This window comes from Mytilus galloprovincialis, chromosome 6, assembly GCF_965363235.1.
Source record: "Mytilus galloprovincialis chromosome 6, xbMytGall1.hap1.1, whole genome shotgun sequence".
Classification (NCBI taxonomy): Eukaryota; Metazoa; Mollusca; class Bivalvia; order Mytilida; family Mytilidae; genus Mytilus; species Mytilus galloprovincialis.
Genome location: NC_134843.1, coordinates 46,400,457 through 46,425,435, shown reverse-complemented (window position 1 = coordinate 46,425,435; position 24,979 = coordinate 46,400,457). Strand labels below are relative to the sequence as shown.

Genomic DNA, 24,979 nt, shown 5'->3' with positions numbered 1-24,979 from the left:
AAGGAAATTTGGAGATTATGACTAAACTTGAGGGAAAGAATTTTTTGTTAGGAAAAAGGGTGGAGGAGGTAAAAAAGGGGGGGAGGGGGAATGAAATTATGGAGGGGGATAACAATATTTTGTAAAAACAAAGGGGGGTAAATTGTTATTTAAATTTTCTGATTGGGGTTGTTTGAACAAGGGTGGGGGTGGTGTGGGATACAAATATTTTGTAAAAAAAGGGTGGTGGTAATAAATTTTTTTTAAGGGGTGGGGTGGGGTGGGGTAGGGTGGGCTTGGGTGGGGTGGAATTGTTTAGGAAAAGGGTGGGGTGTTGAAAAAAGGGGGTTAAAATTTTTTTTAGGGGGGGATTCAATTTGCAACAGCAAAGTGAATTGCTACATCAAGCAAAACATTGAGCGGGATAGTGATCCGGCGGCGGCATTAGCTCACTTCTTCAAAGCTTTATATTTTAGAAGGTGGAAGACCTGGATGCTTCATACTTTGTATATAGATGCCTCGTGTTACAAAGTTTCCGTCAGTCACATGTCCAATGTCCTTGACCTAATTTTCATGGTTCAGTGACTACTTGAAAAAAAAGTTAAGATTTTTTGTAATGTTAAATTCTCTCTTATTATAAGTAAAAGGATAACTACATTTGGTATGTGCGTACCTTGCAAGGTCCTTATGCCAATCAGACAGTTTTCACTTGACCTTGACCTCATTTCATGGATCAGTGAACAAGGTTAAGTTTTGGTGGTCAAGTCCATAACTCAGATACTATAAGCCATAGGTCTTGTATATTCGGTGTATGGAAGGACTGTAAGGTGTACATGTCCAACTGGCAGGTGTCATCTGACCTTGACCTCATTTTCATGGTTCAGTGGTTATAGTTAAGTTTTTGTGTTTTAGTCTGTTTTTAGCTCACCTGACCTGAAAGGTCAAGTGAGCTTTTCTCATCACTTGGCGTCCGTCGTCCGTCGTCCGTCGTCCGTCGTCCGTCGTCCGTCGTCCGTCGTCCGTCGTCCGTAAACTTTTACAAAAATATTCTCCTATGAAACTACTGGGCCAAATTCTACCAAAATAGGCCACAATCATCCTTGGGATATCTAGTTTAAAAAATGTGTGGCGTGACCCGTCAAACCAACCAAGATGGCCGCCATGGCTAAAATAGAACATAGGGGTAAAATGCAGTTTTTGGCTTATAACTCAAAAACCAAAGCATTTAGAGCAAATCTGACATGGGTAAAATTGTTTATCAGGTGAAGATCTATCTGCCCTGAAATTTTCAGACGAATCGGACAACCTGTTGTTGGGTTGCTGACCCTGAAATGGTTATTTTAAGGAAATTTTGCAGTTTTTGGTTATTATCTTGAATACTATTATAGATAGAGATAAACTGTAAACAGCAATAATGTTCAGCAGAGTAAGACCTACAAATAAGTCAACATGACCAAAATTGCCAGTCGACCCCTTAAGGAGTTATTGCCCTTTATAGTCAATTTTTATCAACTTTTTATCATTTTTTGTAACTTTTCTAAAAATCTTCTTCTCTAAAACTACTTTGCCAAATTTAATCAAACTTGCCGACAATTATCATTGTGGTTTATAGTTTAAAAAATGTGTCCGATGACCCAGTCTACCAAACAAAATGGCCTACATGGCTAAAATTAGAACATAGTGGTAAAATGCAGTTTTTGCTTTATATCTTTGAAGACATTTAGGGCAAATCTTTCAAGATTTTAATGTCCATCAGAATAAGATATATCCCCTCACAAATTTTCAGTTGAATCGGACAACCTGTTGTTGGGTTGCTGCCCTTAAATTGGTTATTTTAAGAAAATTTTGCAGTTTTTGGTTATTATCTTGAATACTATTATAGATAGAGATAAACTGTAAACAGCAATAATGTTCAGCAAAGTAAGATCTACAAATAAGTCAGCATGATCAAAATTGTTAGAGGACCCCCTAAGGAGTTATTGCCCTTTAGAGTCAATATTAAACAACTTTTCCTCATTTTTATAACTTGTATAAAAATCTTTTCTAAAACTACTTGGCCAAATTTAACCAAACTTGGCCACAATCATAATACTAGGGTATCTATTTTTAAAAAGAGTGTATAATGACCCCGCCTACCAACAAAGATGGCCGACATCAGTAAACACATTAACAGGTGAGCGATACAGGCTCTTGAGAGCCTCTAGTTTTATACTGTATGCAATAGGTTTACTATATTTGGTGTATGGAAGAACTGTAAGGTGTACATGTCCAACTAGCAGGTGTCATCTGACCTTGACTTCATTTTCATGGTTCAGTGGTTATAGTTAAGTTTTTGTGTTTTGGTCTGTTTTTCTTATACTGTATGCAATAGGTTTATATTTGTTTTATGGAATGATTGTAAGGTGTACATGTCTAGCTGGCAGATGTCATCTGACCTTGACCTATTGTTCATGGTTTAGTGGTCAAAGTTAAGTTTTTGAGTTTTGGTCTTTTTTTCTAATTCTGTATGCAATAGGTCAACTATATTTGATGTATTGAAATATTTTGTGATCTATATGTCAGTCGTACAAGTTTTATTTGACCTTCACCTCCTTTTCTTGGTTCATTGCTCAGTGTTAAGTTTTTGTGTTTTGGTATATTTTTCTGAAACTATAAGCAATAGGTCAACTATATTTGTTGTATGGAAGAGCCTGGCATTGTCCATCTGACCTTGACGTCATTTCATATGGTTCATTGGTCAATGTTTAGTTTTCTTGGTTAATGTTAAGTTTATGTGACAGTTGTAATAAAGCTTTATATTAAGGACTATCAACATAATATCAAGGATTAGTAAAGTAGGCGAGACATTTCAGTGTGTGCACTCTTGTGTTGATAAAGAAATGTTGTATTCTTTTTAGGTGATTAACTGTCAATTTTATTTTAGAGCTTGTGTTAAATGCTGATAAAGGATTTTTTTTTTATATTACTATTGAATTTTGCTGATCAAGGTTTTCTATTTTCTGCCATGACTATGATGTCATTTTATATTTAATACTTTTATGATGTACTTAAATGGGGTTTGGTTTGATGAAGGAATTCATTATTAGATATTTAACTATTAAAGTTTGCTGATCAAGGTTTTTTATTTTCTGCCATGACTATGAGGTCATTTTCTATTTAATACCTTATGATGTATTTTTCTTTTTTTTTCCATTAGAGTTACCTCCCTTACAATGGTTTTGTTAAAATTTTCTAACGTACAGGAATTAAGTGCAAAAAAAGAGCCAAAACAAGCAGTTTTAAAGTGTCCAGATAATAACTTATGTGAAAGTGTATGAATCTCTCTAAAATTGTTCCATACTACAAAGGAAAGACTTCGATTGAGTTTGCTGGTCAATGCTCCAAGGGGGATTCAAAAAGTTTGAAAAGGGGGTTCCAATATTTTTTTCAACATTTTTGAAATTTCAAATTTTTGAAAAGTTTCAAGAAGAAATCTTCAATTGCACAGTATTGTGCATTAAATTTGTAAAATCTTTGATCACATTTATTTTGTGTCAGAAACCTATATTATGGCAAAATTTTGATCACAATCAAAATTCAGATACTGTAGTATCAAGCTTGAATATTGTGTCCAAATTTGCCCCAACTGTTCAGGTCGTATCAGGCTGTGCTCAACGAAGCATTTTTCAGTAAATTTCTATTACAAGACAAGAGAACTTGAGATTGTTGAAAATTTTCTTATTTAGGTTTTATCTTTAAATATAACGGTACTTTTTAGGTACCACAAAGAAACTTATTGATCAAGCGCAAAATTCTATGCATTTTATATATAGTATTGTTAGAAACGAAAACATTCCTATAGATTTGCAACTGAAATTATTTGATTCCATGATAGAACCAATTCTTTTATATGGTTCTGAAGTTTAGGGTTTTTGTCGAGCCTCGCAGAAAACTCCACATAGGGATAGTGTTCCAGCGGCGGCAGCGACTTTAGGTAACTTCTTAAAAGGTGGAAAACCTGGATGCTTCATACTATGTATATGGATGCCTCATGTTACAAGGTTTCCGTCAGTCACATGGCAAATGTCCTTGACCTCATTTTCATGGTTCAGTGACTACTTGAAAAAAGGTTTTTTGTAATGTTAATTTCTCTCTTATTATAAGTAGTAGGATATTTGGTATGTGCGTACCTTGCAAGGTCCTCATGCCCGTCAGACAGTTGTCACTTGGCCTCCACCTTATTTCATGGATCAGTGAACAAGGTTAAGTTTTGGTGGTCAAGTCCATATCTCAGATACTATAGGCAAAAGGTCTAGTATATTCGGTGTATGGAAGGACTGTAAAGTGTACATGTCCAACTGGCAGGTGTCATCTGACCATGACCTCATTTTCATGGTTCAGTGGTTATAGTTATTTTTTGTGTTTTGGTCTTTTTATGGCCCCGCAATGAAGTTGTCGGTGCCATATAGTTTTACCCTTGTCTGAAATTCCGAAATTTCGTAATTCCGTCATTCCGTCATTACGCAACAAACCATTATACAGAGTTTTTTTCTAAACGCCTTCAGATATTGGGCTGATTTTTGGTATGTGAGTTAACCATGATGAGTTACAGATCAAGTTTAAGTTTTGTTCCGCTCCACTAATTTTTGCCGAAATTACAGTTTTCGGACTTTGAGAAGTTGTTGAAAATCACAGTTATGCAGACTTTTTTTCTAAACGCCTTCAGATATTGGGCTGATTTTTGATATGTGAGTTAACCATGATGAGTTACAAGTCAAGTTCAAGTTTTGTTTTGCTCCACTAATTTTTGCCGAAATAACTAGCTTTGGACTTATGGAATGATTGTAAGGTGTACATGTCTAGCTGGCAGGACACTGTCATCTTACTTTGACCTCATTTTCATGGTTTAGTGGTCAAATTTTTGAGTTTTGGTCTTTTTTTCTAATACTGTGTGCAATAGGTCAACTATATTTGGTGTATGGAAATATTTTATGATCTTTATGTCAGTCGTGCAGGTTTTATTTGACCTTGACCTCATTTTCTTGGTTCATTGCTCATTGTTAAGTTTTTGTGTTTTTTTGTGTTTTTTTTTAAACTATAAGCAATAGGTCAACTATATTTGTTGTATGGACGAACTGTTAGCTGTACATGTCTGCCTGGCATGTTTCATCTGACATTGACCTCATTTTCATGGTTCATTGGTCCATGTTTAGATTTCTTGGTAAATGTTAAGTTTATGTGACAGTTGTAATAAAGCTTTATATTTGAGACTCCCAACATAATATCAATGATTAGTAAAGAAGGCGAGACATTTCAGTGTGTGCACTCTTGTGTTTATATATATGCATTTTTAAGAACTGTTATATTTCTTAAGGTGGTACCTAACACTACAGGGAGATAACTCTGTAAAGTCAGCTAAACGTTTTAATTACGTTGTATTGTAAAAGGAATATTCAGCTTCTCATTGAGTCAAAGTAAATACTTTGTCAAAATTTTATGAAAATTAAACGAGCCAAATTAATTTTAGTGAAAGTGTTGGTTACCACCTTAAGCAAATTTACTTAAGTCATGAATTGTCAATATGGCAGCTATATTTGGAGAAAAGATTGATTGTAATCTGACCTTGACCTTATTTCATGTTTCTGTCTGTTAATCAGACCATTAATTATAGACTAAAGGTCAACTTTTTTTAGCTCACCTGGCCAAATAGATAGAGATAAACTGTAAACAGCAATAATGTTCAGCAAAGTAAGATCTATAGATAAGTTAACATGACCAAAATGGTCAGTTGACCCCTTAAGGAGTTATTGCCCTTTATAGTCAATTTTTAACAATTTTCATTAATTTGGTAAGTTTTTACAAAATATTTTCCTCTGTAACTAAAGGGCCAAGTTCATTACAGATAGAGAAAATTGTAAGTAGCAAGAATGTTCAGTAAAGTAAGATCTACAAACACATCACCATCACCTAAACACAATTTTGTCATGAATCCATCTGTGTCCTTTGTTAAATATGCACATAGACCAAGGTGAGCGACACAGGCTCTTAAGAGAGCCTCTAGTTTGGTGTGTGGCAATTGAAATGTGTACATGCTTGTCTAGCAGGGTTAATCTGACCTTTTTATATTGATCATCGATAATGTTAAGTTTATGTGATACTTGTAGTATCAAAAAGCTCACATATTGCACATTTTGAACACAAATTCAATTATGACAGGCAAAGCAGGCAAGATATATAAGCATTTGCACTATTGATATATTTGGAAAAAGCATGTGTTTAAACTGTTCTATACAATTACAAAATGACTGTTTCAGAAAAAATGTCAGGAATGCAATTGCACAGGTTGTTGCAACTGTTGCAAAACATGATTTACCCAAGAACCAATGGCCACAACTTTTCCAGTTTCTAACAGCTTATACAAAAAGTCAGAATCCAGGAGATAGGGAGGTAAATATAAATCCGTTATAGTTATTGCATGTAAAAGAGGGACGAAAGATACCAGAGGGACAGTCAAACTCATAAATCGAAAAAAAAAGCTGACAACGCCTGGCTAAAAATAAAAGAAGACAAACAGACAAACAATAGAACACATGACACAGCATAGAAAACTAAAGAATAAGCAACATGAAACCCCACGAAAAACTAGGGGTGATCTCAGGTGCTCCTAAAAGTGGTTCAAACCCTTATTATTTTTTTTTATTAACATTTATTCCTTTCTTGCAGTTTTTTTCTTGTGGTAATATTTTTCATTAGCAACTTGCTTGATCACAATGAATTCCTTGTTTTATGTGTTTTTACCCTTATGCATAATTAAGATATTGTTGGTTGCATCCAGTGGCAAATATTTCATGCATGTTTAAAGCTGAGAAACTCTGGCCTCTGTCTGGGGTTATGTCCCTCCGGTCTTGTAAGCTTCTAACCTGTAAAAATTTTTGCTAGATATTTGTAGAATAGGTTTATATCACCAATGTCTTAGACAATTTCGAAAGTCCGTGCTCATCCTTTTTAACCGTGTTTTCAAAGGAAAAATCAGTTATTAATGTCATACCTGTCAACTGACCCGTATTTTGCGGGTGTGACACGAGATTCTCACAATTCTGAGGGATCACCCAGGACACCCGCCGGGTCACTGAACAACCCGGGAATTCCAAAAATGACCCGTTTTCACCTGGATTTCTAAGCCTAGAGAATGATTTCATAAGTGATTTTTCTTTGAAATACCGGCAAATTCGTAATTCTTTCATCAACAGAAGTTCAGCTACCTGTGTAAACTGTCAAATTACAGTCTGCACCAAAAACTTTTTCAACTACTAGTCCGAAGACCAATATTCTGACATTTTTCTTATTGGGCCAAACAAAGTTTTGCAAAAACTTACTAGTCCGAATGAAATTTTACTAGTCTGGGGCATCGGACTTGTGGCTAACCGTGCAGACTGAAATTAAGTGACCCATCAAGTGCATGGCTTCACTTGACAGCTTTGTTGTCAAACACATTGTTAATTAACACCAATTACCTTAGCTTTAGGTCGTAAATAAATTTCACTGTTGTCACGTTTTACAAACATTTTTCAACTGAGTTACTCCCCCTTTTTTGTCACCATTCAAAATTGTTCCTTATATTTACGTTTTTTGGGGTGAAAAAGATCAAATCTACTACAAATAGAATTTAAATACATATTGAAATATAACTTTTCATTTAATTCATAACTTAATACAATTATAAAAATAAAGTTGAAAATTATTTCTACAAATAATTAAAAAGAGCCAGTCACAACTTGAGGGTGAAATACTATACATATAGAACAATGTAGAAATGTCAATAAAAACATTAACCAAAGAAGAGGATAAAGTGTCACAAATTTATCAAAAGCTTTTCAAAATGCAATGAAATAATGATTAATAAAGTTTTGGAAACTTTTATTTAAATTATAAAAAAAATGTCCCCTAATTACTGAAATTCAGCTCGAAAAAGTTCATACGCGTTATGACCTGAGATTTCATTCTTCAATGCAGGTCATAACCTGCATTTTCATCGTCACAGGTTGACAGATATGTTAATGTGGGGATGTACTGAGGGTGGTTGACTGCCAAACAGAGTCCGCTCATTAAGAAGAAAACACTTTGATGAATTCTTTTCAAATTATGATATGTTATTTCCTGTGACTAAATGGAGATCAATTCGATTTTCATGATTTTAGCTTTTGTCATTGTCAAAGTGTTTGACCTTTAAATAGTGAAAAGTGATCCATTGAGAGTTGTCCAAGCAAAAGCTTGATAATGCTTTGACAAAATCTTTTCATATTAAGATATGTAGTTTCCTGTTTTTTAATGAAGGTTAAGTTAGATTTTCACAATTTTCGCTTTTATCATTGTTGAGTTGTAAGACCTTTAAGGTTGCATTTCTGTAAATATTGACAATACAATTTCCCATTGGAACTCCTTTAGGCTAAAACTGTACCACTTTTACTATGAAGTTTTGAAAAAAATCTTATCCTAGAATTAAAAGTTCATATGCACCACAATTTTTTTCAAAGGTCAAATCATAGGGCTGTGCAGCAAATTTTCAACGTTTATATGCCCTGAACTTCTCAGAGTTTAAACTAACACTTATTTTCTTAACTTCCCCTACCTCGAATGAAAGGTTACCACAGATTTCAATGTAAACAATATGCACATGTATATTTACTGGTAACATTCCAAAGTTATGTCTCTGTGAGATGGAAAACAGAGAGCATAACTGGGAACCAGTATGTAAACAAAATTATTTTTCTATGAATATTCAAGATCTCCCCAAAAGAGGCGTGTTTTGAGAAACAGCTGTATTTACAAAGTGCAACCTTAAGTCTGTACAAAAATGAGGATTTCTTTACCCTTTATGTATTTTGAGCAAAAACTAGAGAAGATAGAGAGAAACTAAACAAACCAAATGATCTTTAATGCTAGATCATCAAATTGAAAACTGAGTATTTTGCCATGAATTCTAATCTTGCTTGCAATGTTGGAGAGCGTCCTATGTTAATTATGCACATAGACCAAAGTGAGATCCACAGGCTCTGGAGAGCTCCTAGTTTACTTTAAATCATTGATAATGTAAGCTTCTGTAAAATGTGCACTCTAGTCTTGGGTGTAATTTATATTAGACTTAAAGACATTTTAAATATATATTGTGCAATATAGGCGTCTTAGAACTTATATCTAGTTCATAACCCTCAATTAAGTCAAATATTAAAGTTTCATTGGACTTTCAGATTATGAATGATCCACAAGCATAATTGGAAGTCACATCTAGTCTGCACATCTATACTATTAAACGAGAAGACCTCATTTTGTGTGTCGCTTCTCTTCCTTCCACAATAAATCAATCATCATGCCTCTGTGTCCTATAGGTAACATGCATAGTCGCATTTGTCATCTATTCTTATGGTTATTCAGATTGAGTTATTTTGGGAGAAAAACGACAAAAAAGGATTCCGTCATCATACTGACTTTTAGTCATAGATAAGACTTCCTGTTTGAAACATGCACAGTGATCGGGAAGGACGTGCGCCCTGCGCCTATAGCGCATATCGACCAGAAATGGCGCATATAGTGACAAATGTGAGCGCCCACGTGGCGCACGATATTTTTCACTTCATTTCGAAACGTTTAGATATCGTCAAATGGATTTCCGATCGTGTTCCGTACCGCCATGTGTGTATACACAATTATGTAATGTGTCTCCAATGATATATATTTTTGGGACGTCTCGGGTGTTTTCCTATTGTAATAGAACCATGCGGTTTAACGTCTCGGGTGTTTTCGTATGGTAATAATAGAACCATGCGGTTTAACTGGTTACCCAAAAAACGTAATTAACCATCATTCTTGATATAATTTTTTATAAACAACTTTAAATTTGTGAAATTTGGCTAGTAAAGACGAGATTTATCTCTAATTATAATCTTTTAAGTTAGTTTAGCTTGCTATTATTTCGATTGAAAAACCCCAAAGCCTTTTAATGAATATAGTTTTTGTCTCCATAAAAGTCGCTTAACTGTCCTTGTCGTTTTTTAGTCTTTGGCTCGTTTTGACATTTTGTAAACATGACTTCAGCGAATTGTTGTTTTGTTCTATCAATTAATGATACTCTCTACTGTTAGTCTTGTCATTGTCATGAAGTTATAATAATAAAAGAAGTGCAGAGGAAATGCCAGAAATGTCCTCTGATACGGAACGTCAACGGTCTGGAATAATAAGTATGGTTTCGACGAAGACCCAAATTTAATGTACAAAAAAAAACATGAACATGTACAAGGCAACAAAACCAGTTTGAATATTGTAAATAAAGGTTATCTTAAATATTGTCCGGTTTAGAGAAAGTTAAAATAACTTATTGTATATTCATTGAAATTGAAATTACAAAATCACAGGAACAATATCCATAATATAATTTAAAATCATAAAGGTAAGTACCACCACCTCTTTGCACAAATATACTGATACTTTTTTTTTACAGTAGTCAATTTAAATGGCCCACTCATTTGACAACATGGCCCATTATTTTTTAAAATGGCCCATTGAATTTATTTTTGGGGGGCCCTGGGCCCATAGTGAAAAAATCCTTCCAGATCACTGCATGCACAAATACAACCAATTGTATGATAGATAACAAAAATGAAAAATAGATAAGCCAATCAGAGCGTTCTCCATATCATGGTGTTTAGATGGCAAGAACCACAACTATTATACCTCCTTAGAGAGGACAATTATTTTTCGCGTTTACCTACATGTAAACTACGATAATACTACTTTAATATATAGAGACTCTTTGTATTCTGTCTACTGTTTTTTTTTTAAATGTTTACTATTTAAGGGGTCATACCAGTTGCATTTATATTAAAAAAAGTAAAACATGTGACACAAGTACAACCAATTGTAGAGCGTTCTCCATATCATGGTGTTTAGATCGCAAAAATCACAACTATTATACTTCCTTAGAGAGGACAAATATTTTTCGCGTTTATCTACATGTAAACTACGATTATACTACTTTGATATATAGACTCTCTGGGAATTTCTATGTTAGTGTAGAAAGTCCCTGATTCTGTTCACTGTTTTCTTTGAAATGTTTACTATTGAAGGGGTCATACCACTTGCATATATATTAAAATAAATAAAACATGCTCAACTTCATCTAAAACTACCTCGACCAAAAACTTTTACCTGAAGTGGGACAGACGGACGACCGAACAAACAAAAACGAATGCACGGATGCACAGACTAGAAAACATTATGCCCATAATTGGGGCATAAAAATTTATTGTTAAAAGGGAAAATAGTGATTTGGCAAAAATGAAAGTAAGGTAGAGATTAGAGGGAGGGATCGGGTGTTTTTAAGCTCGGGATTTGGGGATTGATCCTTACGAGATCCGGGAATATATTTTTCGATTTCGGGATATTAATTTCTTTAAATTCTGCATCTCGGGATTTCATGGTTTTAAGCCCGGGATTTCGGGATCAGGACCCCTCCGATCGACAACCCCTCAAATTAGCCTTAGTCGGTATTAGTCATGTATACATGATTCAAATCCTACCATTGGCATGTTAATAAGGCTCTCAAAAAATAAGTACTGATGGATTGTCATAGAAGCATATTTTTTAGACTAATAAGGGTATATATCTATAAGCAGTTACATTTATTTCATGTTTGAAACGGTCCAAATTTTTAATTTGATTTGACTTTTACCAAAAGAAGCATTGTTGCAAAGGAGAAGAATTGGGGTCGTAGGCCAGAAACACGAATATAATTGAATTTAACAGATAGGAAACAAATATCGGACTTTGGAAAAAGGGAGATACATTTTATGTAATTCTCCATACATAATATCTTTTACAAAAAATCATCCTACAACCGTTCACAAGCTGTATATGCCCGCGATTTCGCTGGTGTATTCTAGTGTCTTTTGAAATGATAAGATAGATTTTATGGATCGAAGGATACGTTTTTGATGTCTTAATTTCTTTAGTAAGAGCAGTGTGTGAAATAACCCGAATAAATACGAGTTCAGTATGACGCCGTTTCGATTTTGCTGTCTTGTGCGACTGTCATACAATGCAAGTGAGAGGTTTGGCTAACTATAAAAATCAGGTTCCAAGTCAGGAATAGGATAGTTGTTATCCATTCGTTTGATGTGTTTGATCTTTTGATTTTGACATTTGATAAGGGACTTGCCGTTTTGAACTTTCATTGGAGCTTGCATTTTTCAAGAGAACGCAATTGAAATCGAACAAAATGCATGTTTGTGTCTTCGTTTTACGTAGTCTACTTACGAATGTCCGTTGTAGTTTTGGATAGCGCGAAATGATTTTTCTTTCGACGCTTCTTTTCTAGTATTTGTTTAACTTTAATGATATAAGTATCCTTTACTTTGTGTTTAAATAAACTAAGTGAATAATTGGAGGTTACTTTTTTTTACAGACAGGAATGTATTTGTTATACACCGTGTCATCATCTGCTGCAGAACAACTAAAGCCTCATCTTGTGTCTCTTCTGCAGCTACTGTCAGAAGTTATATCTGATAATGAAAACCAGTTTGTACCATACTATGTGGTCAGGTAAGTCAGTTTTTATACGACCGCAAAAATTTTTTTGGGATCGTATAATGGTATGATGTCGTCGTCGTCTGCGTCGTCGGAAGACACATTTGGTGTCCGGCCATAACTTAAGTTTAAGTGAATGAATCTCTATGAAATTTAATTAGAAGCTTCAATACCACTAAAGGAAAATTGGGATTGATTTTGGGGATGTTGGTCCAAACCATTTTAGGCTATTTTTTGCCTATATAGATCAAATATGTAAGGCCAATTAAAATTAATTGCTAGATTTTCATCCCCGCCTGCCCCTCTGAAATCGTCCCGCCCCGATTTTTTTTATTTAACAAAAATACGATTTCCGGATTTTGTTCATGTCCATTACCGGGAACCATCGATAATTTCGTTTCATTCAACACTTCCTGTTTCAAATTTCGTTTTTGTATTTCTTCGAGTAATCTAACGAAAATGATTAAGTCGACACATTCTGCTGCTCTATGATGACAATATCATCTACCGAGAGTAGAGATTGATAACGAGAAGGGCATGAAATATTCGAGTTACGAGTAAACGCCTTGTCATTGAACGCAAATTGCGGTAGTCACAAGTGAATCGAAAACCGTGTTTTTTCTTTATTTATTATTTACACAATGACTTTGTGTCAGGAAATTTGGACTGTGAATGATACGCAGAGCGCAGGAATCGTAGAACAAATTGGTACAAAACACATGACTGGATTAAAGAAATTGACACAAGCACGAACTTGTTTGATTTATGACCTTATATTGAGGAAAAAGTCGACAAACACGCCGCTGATTTTAATTATAACAAGCCCTTATATTTACCCATGGCTGTTGTTTTTGTTGACAAACAGCAAACACCCACTGTAACTGTCCCAATACCCTCAATTTAGTCATTAAACAACTACTACTTTTTGGTTAAGGTCATGTTTTGCATCATATTAATTACTTTCAACACTGAGTTTACATTTTGTTCTGTACTCATAATACTTGTGTTGCATACAATTGTACATACCAATACATTTTATTGGTTTTATGGGGACTACAAATCATTGCTTAGAAAGCAAAATAAATTTGGTGTAGGTCTAGTCCAACTAAAGAGAGCATTTCTCTTCTTTTTGATGTATACTATAAATAGGTTTCTAAAGCGGCAATTACATGTATAACAGTGGTTGTCAATCAGGGATTTTTATTTAAAAGTTTAAAAAATAGTGTAGGATTCCTTATACAGCCTGTATAAACATTAGACAAGCTGGTTTTGCACTAGCATATACCCCGCGGTATGAAGAACTTGTGACAAGGGTTTCATATGAAATAAAATTTAAAAAATAAAATCCTCCCACCCGCCCCATGTTTTTCAAAAATTTGGATGAAAATCTACTAATTAATTTTAGTTGGCCTAAGAAAAAATATACCTTCATGTGCTACTTTTTTTAGTAAAATGAGGTTGAAATTTGATTTATTTGCTCAAAATTGGGATTTGTGGACAGAGATACAGAACTTTTTTTGTTTTTAAAGATAAACACAATCTGTTTTTTTTTAAATTATTTGTAAATTATATTTTATATAGATGCATATGTCCTTTAAATTTGTGCATTTTGTTTTTTCAAATAACTCATATTTATCAAATGTTCATTAATGTAGAAAAAAATATCTTTTTTTGCTGTATATTAATCAAATTAAAAAAAGATGCACTATTAACATTTTCAGGAAAATTGGCACACAATCTTCTTACATAATCAAATCAAATGGCATTTTAAAAAAGATGGGTCCATGAACTCAGGGTCGGGAAAATAACAATTAATGCTAGCAACGTCATAACTTCCCCTATATAAGACCATTTTTCTAAACCATGCACTGTGACACTAGTCTTAATCTTTTAACTAGTGTTAAATGTTAAATGATGGAATGACCGAATATCGAATACTAAAAACACTAAACGTTTAACCGGACCATTTTTTAAAATTTAATATAATGTGTATTTTAAACATTAATAAAGGAGTTAAACATATTTATTTATAGTGGATAGGGAAACAAGTTTTGCAACTGATATTAAACTCTTTCCACTTTACGGGTGCGAGTGCATGCTGCCTTGTAGCGGCATTAGCCTGCTCTTTTTTCGAAATCTACAAGGGTGTCTTTTACGTGCCAGAGATGTGGCTCTCTTAACACGGTTCAGCCATTTATTGTCCCCTTCCGACGGACTATCATCGATTCCTCAAGACCATACTTGCAAATGGTGTCAAGGGGAAGCCGAAAACTCCGAAACGGGAATCTAACCAGGAACCTTTGTGTTAGTAGTCCAATGCACTAACCACTACACCACGGCTCTCTAATAAAGGAGTAGGGGCACTAAAGTCCTCATTTGGCCCAAATATTACAGCAATCAAAAAGTTTTCATACATATTCTTAAATGTGTCCAAACTGCAGACTCAGGTAAAAGGTATTCCAAAAATAAAATAAAATTTCACATTTTTAATGAGTTACCATGGCAACAGACCATGACAAAATTTGCATAATTTGTAAAATTTCTTGATTTTCCTTATTTTTCATAAAATTTTAAGTATATCTGTAATTGCCAAAGTATGTTCCAACCCAACTTATGACACAGGTTATGTTCTTCTCATATATGTTATGATGGTATGATACTAAACCCCTAACGGGAAGGATTGTGCCTGATGTTCATATGATGAAATCATAATCTTTCAGTCAGTTTAATTGAAGTCTGGAGCTGGCATGTCAGTTAACTGCTAGTAGTCTGTTGTTATTTATGTATTATTGTCATTTTGTTTATTTTCTTTGGTTACAACTTCTGACATCAGACTCGGACTTCTCTTGAACTGAATTTTAATGTGCGTATTGTTATGCGTTTACTTTTCTACATTGGTTAGAGGTATAGGGGGAGGGTTGAGATCTCACAAACATGTTTAACCCGGCCGCATTTTTGCGCCTGTCCCAAGTCAGGAGCCTCTGGCCTTTGTTAGTCTTGTATTATTTTAATTTTAGTTTCTTGTGTACAATTTGGAAATTAGTATGGCGTTCATTATCACTGGACTAGTATATATTTGTTTAGGGGCCAGCTGAAGGACGCCTCCGGGTGCGGGAATTTCTCGCTACATTGAAGACCTGTTGATGACCCTCTGCTGTTGTTTTTTATTTGGTCGGGTTGTTGTCTCTTTGACACATTCCCCATTTCCATTCTCAATTTTATTATATTTGGTGAGATTATGTCAATAGATATGAGAAAGCTTCACTTAAATTATTTTGTTGTCTTTTGGCTGCACACCATGTTTCCACAATGGAAAACTGCACCAATTCTGTTTTTTCATCGTTTTTCTAAAATCAGTACACATTATGACTAATTATGACGTCATCAGGTAAAAATCTCTATGATATTTACTTAGATTTCTTGACCCTATGCATTTTTAACTGGATTTTTGTCGGTTGGCCGGTCGGCCGGTCGGTCGGTCAGCTGGCAAACCAAATGTTGTCTGTGCATTTACTCATGAACCATTCAAACAAAGCTTTTAAAATTTTGTTACTGACAACAATTGAAGGTCAAGTTCAATAATGACGATTTTTACTTTTACTGTTCAGGAGTTATGGTTCTTGAAAGATTGAAAAATGGCGTTTCCAGTCCTGTCCGTGCATTTACTCATGAACTGTTCAACCAAAGCTTCCCAAATTTTAATATGTTGTTACTGATGACAAAATAAAGGTCAAGTTCAATAATGACGATTTTGACTTTTACCGTTCAGGAGTTATGGTTCTTGAAAGATCGAAAAATGACGTTTCCATTCATGTTGTTGCATTTACTTATGAACCATTCAACCTTAGCTTTTCAAATTTTAATATGTTGATACTGATGACAAAACGGAGGTCAAATTTGATATTGAAGAATTTCACTTTCACCGTTCATCAGTTATGATTCTTGTGATATTTCCAGGACACAAATAAATGTTAATAAATCCGGTTTGCTATCGTTGTGACAGCCTCTTGTTATACATTATGTGAAAATTTAAAATAGTTGTCAAACATTTTATTTTCTTGTCCCTACTCCTTTGTTAAAATTTTAAATCATGGTTAAGGTAACTAATTTGACAGATCAGTAGACTATTTTCATATTACCGACTTTTGACTCCGGTCTATATTATTTTTCAACAGGTTACCTACGACATCCTGGTACTTGGTTGATAAGAGCAACGTATAGAAGTAACATCACACATTTAATCGGTGGGATTTGAGGGGAAACTTTAAAATTTTCTGATGAGTTTGTTGTGTAAAGAAAATATGAAGCAGTATATTTCCCCCAAGAATTGTACCGGTTGAATGTTTGATATTACTTCTTTACGTTGCTCCTAATTGACCGAGTACCAGGATTTCGTAGGTGACCTGTCGAAAAATAATATAAACTGGAGTCAAAAGTCGGTAATATGAAATACAGTCTATTAGCCAGTGTATTGATTCCTATTGTTAACCTTGAAAAAAATTAAATAATCAGCACAAAGACCACAAGTCTTGCAGCTATGGGCAATATACTGAGTGAACATATTAGGGAGAACATAAAAATATCAATGAAGGATAGAAAACTTAATTCAAATAATTTGGGGGTGGGGGGTCAAAATTGCTGCAAGTTTTGTTTAATTGACAATGATTTTATATATATCCTTGTTGGTCAATAAATTTTTCCCAACTTAAGTTCAGAGGGGGGGAAGTTAATACTATATTAATACATTAGTTATGATAGAGTCATTTCAATCTCAAATCATAATTGAGGCTGACTGAGACTACATGTCAACAACACCACAGATATTTTTCACTGACTTTGAAATAACTATATGCAATTGCTACGGTGTCATATGGTATTTTGAACCCCATGGTTAATTGACCTCAGGGTAAAAATACTGCTATGGTAAATTGAACCCCCCTGTATGGAAAATTGACCCCCTATGGTAAAATGAACCTAGATCCTAGATGATATTATAACATTATACATAATTCTAAAGCTTATCATAGATTAAAATACATTCATACAAGAAAGAGAGGTAAATTTTTACATGATTGATGAAAAGAAATATCTTTGCTTGGTAGTCTTTACCAACAAAATTTCATTCAAAATATTTATTAAAGCATTATAACTAGACCATGATGCTTGATTGCTTTGATTATTTGTAATTATAACATATATATATATATATATATACATGGGTTCGAATCCCGGCGAGGGAAGAACCAAAAATTTGCGAAAGCAAATTTACAGATCTAACATTGTTGGGTTGATGTTTAGACGAGTTGTATATATGTTCCAGACCATATGAGTATTCGGACCGTACGCGTACGGTCCGGACCGTATACGTATACTCGTACGGTCCGACCATACGTGTACGGTCGGACCGTATGAGTATACGCGTACGGTCCAGCTGATCATACGTTTTGGGATCATGTGGGTTAAATTTAAACAAACATTTATCAAAATCTTTATTTTTAGTTATACAAATTGTTATTATTACAAAATAGATGGCCGATGATAAAGTGAATAAGCGAACAATTGAAATTAAATATTTGCTTAATTGTATATCCGTGAATTTTATTTTGTTACTCTGGCCGAAGGTGACACTTGCTTCTAATAAGAACGTCGTATTTTTTACATTTACATGTTTTGTTAATGCATGTTCCTTTGCGTATGCATTTCTTTTGTAAAGTTCATAAATATTCTAAAACAATTGTCCTCCCACATTATGTTTACTTCCGATAACTTCAATTTCAATGAGCATACTGAGCTGCAATTAATGAATTACCGGCCTGTAAAATACAGGAGATTAACAGATTAAATAAGCGTGATCTTTTTAAATAGTTAAAATATTAAGTTTTTATGTCAAATGCTGTTGAACTTTTTATATTAATTGGAGATATAAGTCATGTTGATCTGTTATATACATTTGTATCTAATAAGCTTGACCAACTTCTTAATATCAGTCAGACCGTACGCGTACGGTCCGACCGTATGCGTATTTTGAAAAACTACGCATACGGTCCAGACCGTACGCGTACGGTCCAAATACTCATACGGTCTGGAACATATACATTATGTACACAGCCATGTATCACCATCATTGATGGCGATCCGATGGATACATCTGTTGTAGGGTTGTCACTGACTCAGACGTACTTATAAATATAATTATTTTCTGTGACTGTATCTTACATTCATTTGTAGGATCCTTTACTATAGATAATTTAGCTGATCTGTAACAATAACATCTTCATGCCTTATATATCATGTACTGCAGTACGCCGCTAGATTAAAACTGACGTGGAAAGGTAACACACGGCCAGCGAAAGCTCTTTTTTTGAGAGCCCAGGTGGTCGTGTGGTCTAGCGGGACGGCTGCAGTGCAGGCGATTTGGTGTCACGATATCACAGTAGCATGGGTTCGAATCCCGGTGAGGGAAGAACCAAAAATTTGCGAAAGCAAATTTACAGATCTAACATTGTTGGGTTGATGTTTAGACGAGTTGTATATATATATATATATAAGTACGTCTGAGTCGGTGACAACCCTACAACAGATGTATCCATCGGATCGCCATCAATGATGGTGATACATGGCTGTGTACATAATGTATATACAACTAGTCTAAACATCAACCCAACAATGTTAGATCTGTAAATTTGCTTTCGCAAATTTTTGGTTCTTCCCTCGCCGGGATTCGAACCCATGCTACTGTGATATCGTGACACCAAATCGCCTGCACTGCAGCCGTCCCGCTAGACCACACGACCACCTCAGCTCTCTAAAAAGAGCTTTCGCTGGCCGTGTGTTACCTTTCCACGTCAGTTTTAATTTTACAGATCTAACATTGTTGGGTTGATGTTTAGACGAGTTGTATATACATTATGTACACAGCCATGTATCACCATCATTGATGGCGATCCGATGGATACATCTGTTGTAGGGTTGTCACTGACTCAGACGTACTTATAAATATAATTATTTTCTGTGACTGTATCTTACATTAATTTGTAGGATCCTTTACTATAGATAATTTAGCTGATCTGTAACAATAACATCTTCATGCCTTATATATCATGTACTGCAGTACGCCGCTAGATTAAAACTGACGTGGAAAGGTAACACACGGCCAGCGAAAGCTCTTTTTAGAGAGCTGAGGTGGTCGTGTGGTCTAGCGGGACGGCTGCAGTGCAGGCGATTTGGTGTCACGATATCACAGTAGCATGGGTTCGAATCCCGGTGAGGGAAGAACCAAAAATTTGCGAAAGCAAATTTACAGATCTAACATTGTTGGGTTGATGTTTAGACGAGTTGTATATATATATATATATGGGAAAGCAAATTTACAGATCTAACATTGTTTGGTTGATGTTTAGACAAGTTAATTGTATATACATAATGTACATTTCACCAGCAGTGATTTTCCTAGTGTTTAAGGGAACGGGCCGAGGGCCCATGCAATTGGGAATAAAAGTTTGTGAAATGTTGGATTTGCGGAATAATATATTAGTTCGCACCAGCCGCGTGCAACTTGGTTCCCAAGGAAATTAAAAAAATCAAGAGCAAAATTCTGCAATCTGAGAAAGAATAAGTTATAATTGCATAAATTTTGAACAATTTCAAGAGATTTTTAAAGACAATACCACATTACGACACTAACAAAACCTAACAATGATGTCTATATACATTTGGGAATTTTAGAGCTAATAATTGGGAAAAAAGAGCATTTTTCTCATTGGGACAGGGGCCCATATTCGGACCCAAATAAGAGGGTTTGAAAATCACTGCACCACCACCACCACATACAATCACTGTTAATAAATATATGTATATGTCTGCCTGTGTGTTGTGAAAACTGCAAATTATACCTTGTCCATCATATTCTTATGGTTAAGAAATACCATGCGTTAGAATATGAATGAAGTGCCTAGAAAATCAACCTTATGATGTTAGAGTAGATCTGATTCTTAACTTCCTCCCCGAGCGGGGATTGAACCTGTACTTTTTATAAGACCGCAAAAATTAACCAGATGCTCCCCAGGGCGCAGCTTTATACGACCGCAGAGGTTGAACCCTGAACGGTTGGGGCAAGTATGGACACAACATTCAAGCTGGATTCAGCTCTAAATTTGGATTGTGATTAAATAGTTGACACAGCATAGGTTTTGGACACAGAATGAATGTGGTCTAATGAACTTAAAATAATTTTTTTGCCTTTGAGCAATCACTATGCTGTTGAATATTAATCCTCTCAAAAAAATGTTTGAAGAAATTTTCTTTTTATTTATGAAATCTGAAATGCAAAAAATTTACCCCCCCCCCCCCTACCATTTTTTTTCACATCCCCCTTTCCCTTTTTTCAAAACTGATCTCAATTCAAATTTCTAATGGAGTTTGCAACAATAACTACTCATTTAAATACATCATAAAATATTAAAATGTAACAAAAAGTGCTTGTTATCACTGAATGGTAAAGATTGTTTTAATTTATCAGTTGGTAGTAAAAGTGAATATACATTGTATATTGTATAAAACAATGATTTAAGTTGATTCAACTACTATTCTGGACAAAGAAAGATAACTTCAATCAATTGAAAATTTCTCGCTATTGCACAATATTGTGCAATTAGATATTTCTTGCTATTGCGCAATACTGTGCAATTGAAAATATTTGCTATTGCACAATACTGTGCAATTGAAGATTTCTTGCTATCGCGCATTACATGTACTGTGCAATTGAAAATTTCTTGCTACAGCACAATACTGTGCAATTGAAGATTTCTTGCTATTGCTGAGTATTGTGCAATTGAAAATTTCTTGCAATTGCACAATACTTAATATAATAATTTTGGATCCTGATTTGAACCAACATGAAAACTGGGCCCATAATCAAAAATCTAAGTACATGATTAAATTCAGCATATCAAAAAAGCCAAAGAATTCAATTTTTGTTAAAATCAAACTTAGTTTAATTTTGGACCCTTTGGTATTTAATGTAGACCAATTTGAAAACAGGACTAAAAATTAAGAATCTACATACACAGTTAGATTTGGCATATCAAAGAACCCCAATTATTATATTTTTGATGAAATCAAACAAAGTTTAATTTTGGACCCCGATTTGGACCAACTTGAAAACTGGGCCAATAATCAAAAATCTAAGTACATTTTTAGATTCAGCATATCAAAGAACTCCAAGGATTCAATTTTTGTTAAAATCAAACTTAAGTTTAATTTTGGACCCTTTGGACCTTAATGTAAACCAATTGGAAAATGGAACCTAAAATTAAGAATCTACATACACAGTTAGATTCGGCATATCAAAGAACTCCAATTATTCAATTTTTGATGAAATCAAACAAAGTTTAATTTTGGACCCTTTGGGCCCCTTATTCCTAAACTGTTGGGACCAAAACTCCCAAAATCAAAGCCAACCTTCCTTTTATGGTCATAAACCTTGTGTTTAAATTTTAAAGATTTCTATTTACTTATACTAAAGTTATGGTGCGAAAACCAAGAATAATGCTTACTTGGACCCCTTTTTGGCCCGTTATTCCTAAATTGTTCAGACCTCAACTCCCAAAATCAATCCCAACCATCCTTTTGTGGTCATAAACCTTGTGTTTAAATTTCATTGATTTCTATTTACTTATACTAAAGTTATTGTGCGAAAACCAAGAAAAATGCTTATTTGGGCCCTTTCTTGGCCCCTTATTCCTAAACTGTTTGAACTAAAACTCCCAAAGTCAATCCCAACCTTCCTTTTGTGGTCATTAACCTTGTGTCAAAATTTCATAGATTTCTATTAACTTAAACTAAAGTTATAGTGCGAAAATCAAGAAAATGCTTATGTTGGCCCTTTTTGGCCCCTAATTCCTAAAATGTTGGGACCAAAACTCCCAAAATCTATCCCAACCTTCCTTTTTGTGGTCATAAACCTTGTGTTACAATTTCATAGATTTCTATTCACTTTTACTAAAGTTAGAGTGCGACGACGAAGACAACGCCAACGTGATACCAATATACGACCAAAAATTTTATTAATGTTTCGTCGTATATTGCTATCACGTTGGCGTCGTTGTCGTCATCGTCATCGTCGTTGTCCGAATACTTTTAGTTTTCGCACTCTAACTTTAGTAAAAGTGAATAGAAATCTATGAAATTGTAACACAAGGATGGGGTAATTGAAAATGTAATGGTAATTAAGTGTAATGCATTACAATTTTCCATGTAATTGAATGTAATGTGTAATTGAGCATTTTTTTAATTACTTGTAATGGTAATTTAATTAATTACAATGAAAAAAGCATGTAATGCTCAATTACATTTCAATTACATGTACTTTTATGGTGTTAATGATAAGGATTTATGTTTAATAATATAAATTGTAAATTATATTTATTTTTCAAATATTGATACCACATACTTTCTGTAATTTATTCTAAAGTTTTAATATTACTTATTTGACCAACAGAATATTTTTCTGAATAGTCTTCTGATTTGAAAAAATACATATGTTTTTAAGAACAACAACAACAACAACAACAATACTTTATTTTAAGAGGGTTACACAGTTAGCTATATAACTAATCTTCCCTGAGGCCCTCGTAATGAAAAATCAAACAAAACACAAACATATACTTGTACATTGCATACATACATTAGCATAAAAAGTCAAGTGTGATAATAATGTTCAATACAACTTGATAAAATGTGATGAAAAAATAAACATGATGACATGATCAGTTTTTTATATTATTTATACAGTTAGGTTGATTTCAATAAATGATCTGCTATTTTGTATTTGAAAGAATTAATATTTGTAATATTTCTTAACGGTATTGGCAAAATAAGAAAGGTCTTTAACTTAATAGATTGAAAAGTAATAAATCACCATGTAAAACAAAAACAAAAAAATGTGTGAAAAATCTTTGAGAGTTCATTTCGAATTTAAATTTACTGCACACAATCATTTTGTCAAATTAGTATACACAAAAGGATTATAGAGATAAAAATTAACAGCTGTAAAAACAAACAGAAATTAATCAGATTAAAATGTCCAGGGGCAATGCCACTATTACATGTATTTTATCTAATTAGCAAAATATTGCTTAGATATATAGACATTATATACATTGTTTGTACTAAAAATTATTTTCAATGTTGTGACAAGCATACCTTTAAATAATTATTAAGTGATTTTTTTTTTTATTTTTAATTTCTTTATTCATGCTATGTTTTAATTAAATAACTTCACTACTGAGATGTCAAAATACCCCTTAATGTATTGGCAAGTTAATAGGAACTAATTTCCTCTTCTATCAACACATCTACTGATTATGGAAGTATGATTCCTCCATGTTCATATCAAGCGATATATGCCACATTAGCTCCTATAGAAATACTTTTGAGAAAGGCTGTCAAAGTGTACAGACCAGAGAGATGCAGACTAAATGACAAAACATTAAAATTACTCATGATTATCAAATGCAACGCTTAAACTATGTTTACATGAATATTTTACACATACATTATACATACATGTATAATATTGGTTAACAAATATTATGATGAAATGTAATGTGTAATTTAATTAATTACTTTAGCAAAGTAATTGTAATTTAATTAATTATATTTCAAAAACTGTGTAATGTGTAATTAGTGTAATTGACCATTTTTGCAATGTAATGTGTAATTTAATTAATTACATTCCAATGTAATTGACCCCAAGTCTGGTATAAGTATATAGAAATCTATGAAATTTAAATACAAGGTTTATGACCATAAAAGGAAGGTTGGGATTGATTTTTGGGAGTTTTGGTCCCAACAGTTTAGGAATAAGGGACCCAAAGGGTCCAAAATTAAACTTTGTTTGATTTCATCAAAAATTGAATAATTGAGGTTTTTTGATATGCCGAATCTAACTATGTATGTAGATTCTTAATTTTTGGTCCCGTTTTCAAATTGGTCTACATTAAGGTCCAAAGGGTCCAAAATTAAACTTTAATAGTTTGATTTTAACAAAAAATGAACCCTTGGGGTTCTTTGATATGCTGAATCTAAAAATGTACTTAGATTTTTGATTATTGGCCCAGTTTTCAAGTTGGACCAAATTGGGGTCCAAAATTAAACTTTGTTTGATTTCATCAAAAATTGAATAATTGGGGTTCTTTGATATGCCAAATCTAACTGTGTATGTAGATTCTTAATTTTTGGTCCCGTTTTCAAATTGGTCTACATTAAGGTCCAAAGGGTCCAAAATTAAACTAAGTTTGATTTTAACAAAAATTGAATTTTTGGGGTTCTTTGATATGCTGAATCTAAACATGTACTTAGATTTTTGATTATGGGCCCAGCTTTCAAGTTGGTCCAAATCAGAAACCAAAATTATTATATTAAGTATTATGCAATAGCAAGA

The 24,979-nt window shown here is 33.8% G+C and overlaps 1 protein-coding gene across 7 annotated transcripts in view; it reads left to right on the top strand.

Moving 5' to 3' along the window:
* The window catches only part of LOC143079718 (importin-4-like), a 343,997-nt gene that overhangs the window by 60,081 nt on the left and 258,937 nt on the right, over nt 1–24,979 (top strand). For all 7 annotated transcript variants that reach the window (XM_076255254.1, XM_076255258.1, XM_076255257.1 and 4 more), the window contains 2 exons: nt 6,273–6,405; nt 12,416–12,552. In XM_076255254.1, the coding sequence (XP_076111369.1) occupies nt 6,273–6,405; nt 12,416–12,552 (270 nt within the window). The remainder of the gene's footprint in view (nt 1–6,272; nt 6,406–12,415; nt 12,553–24,979) is intronic.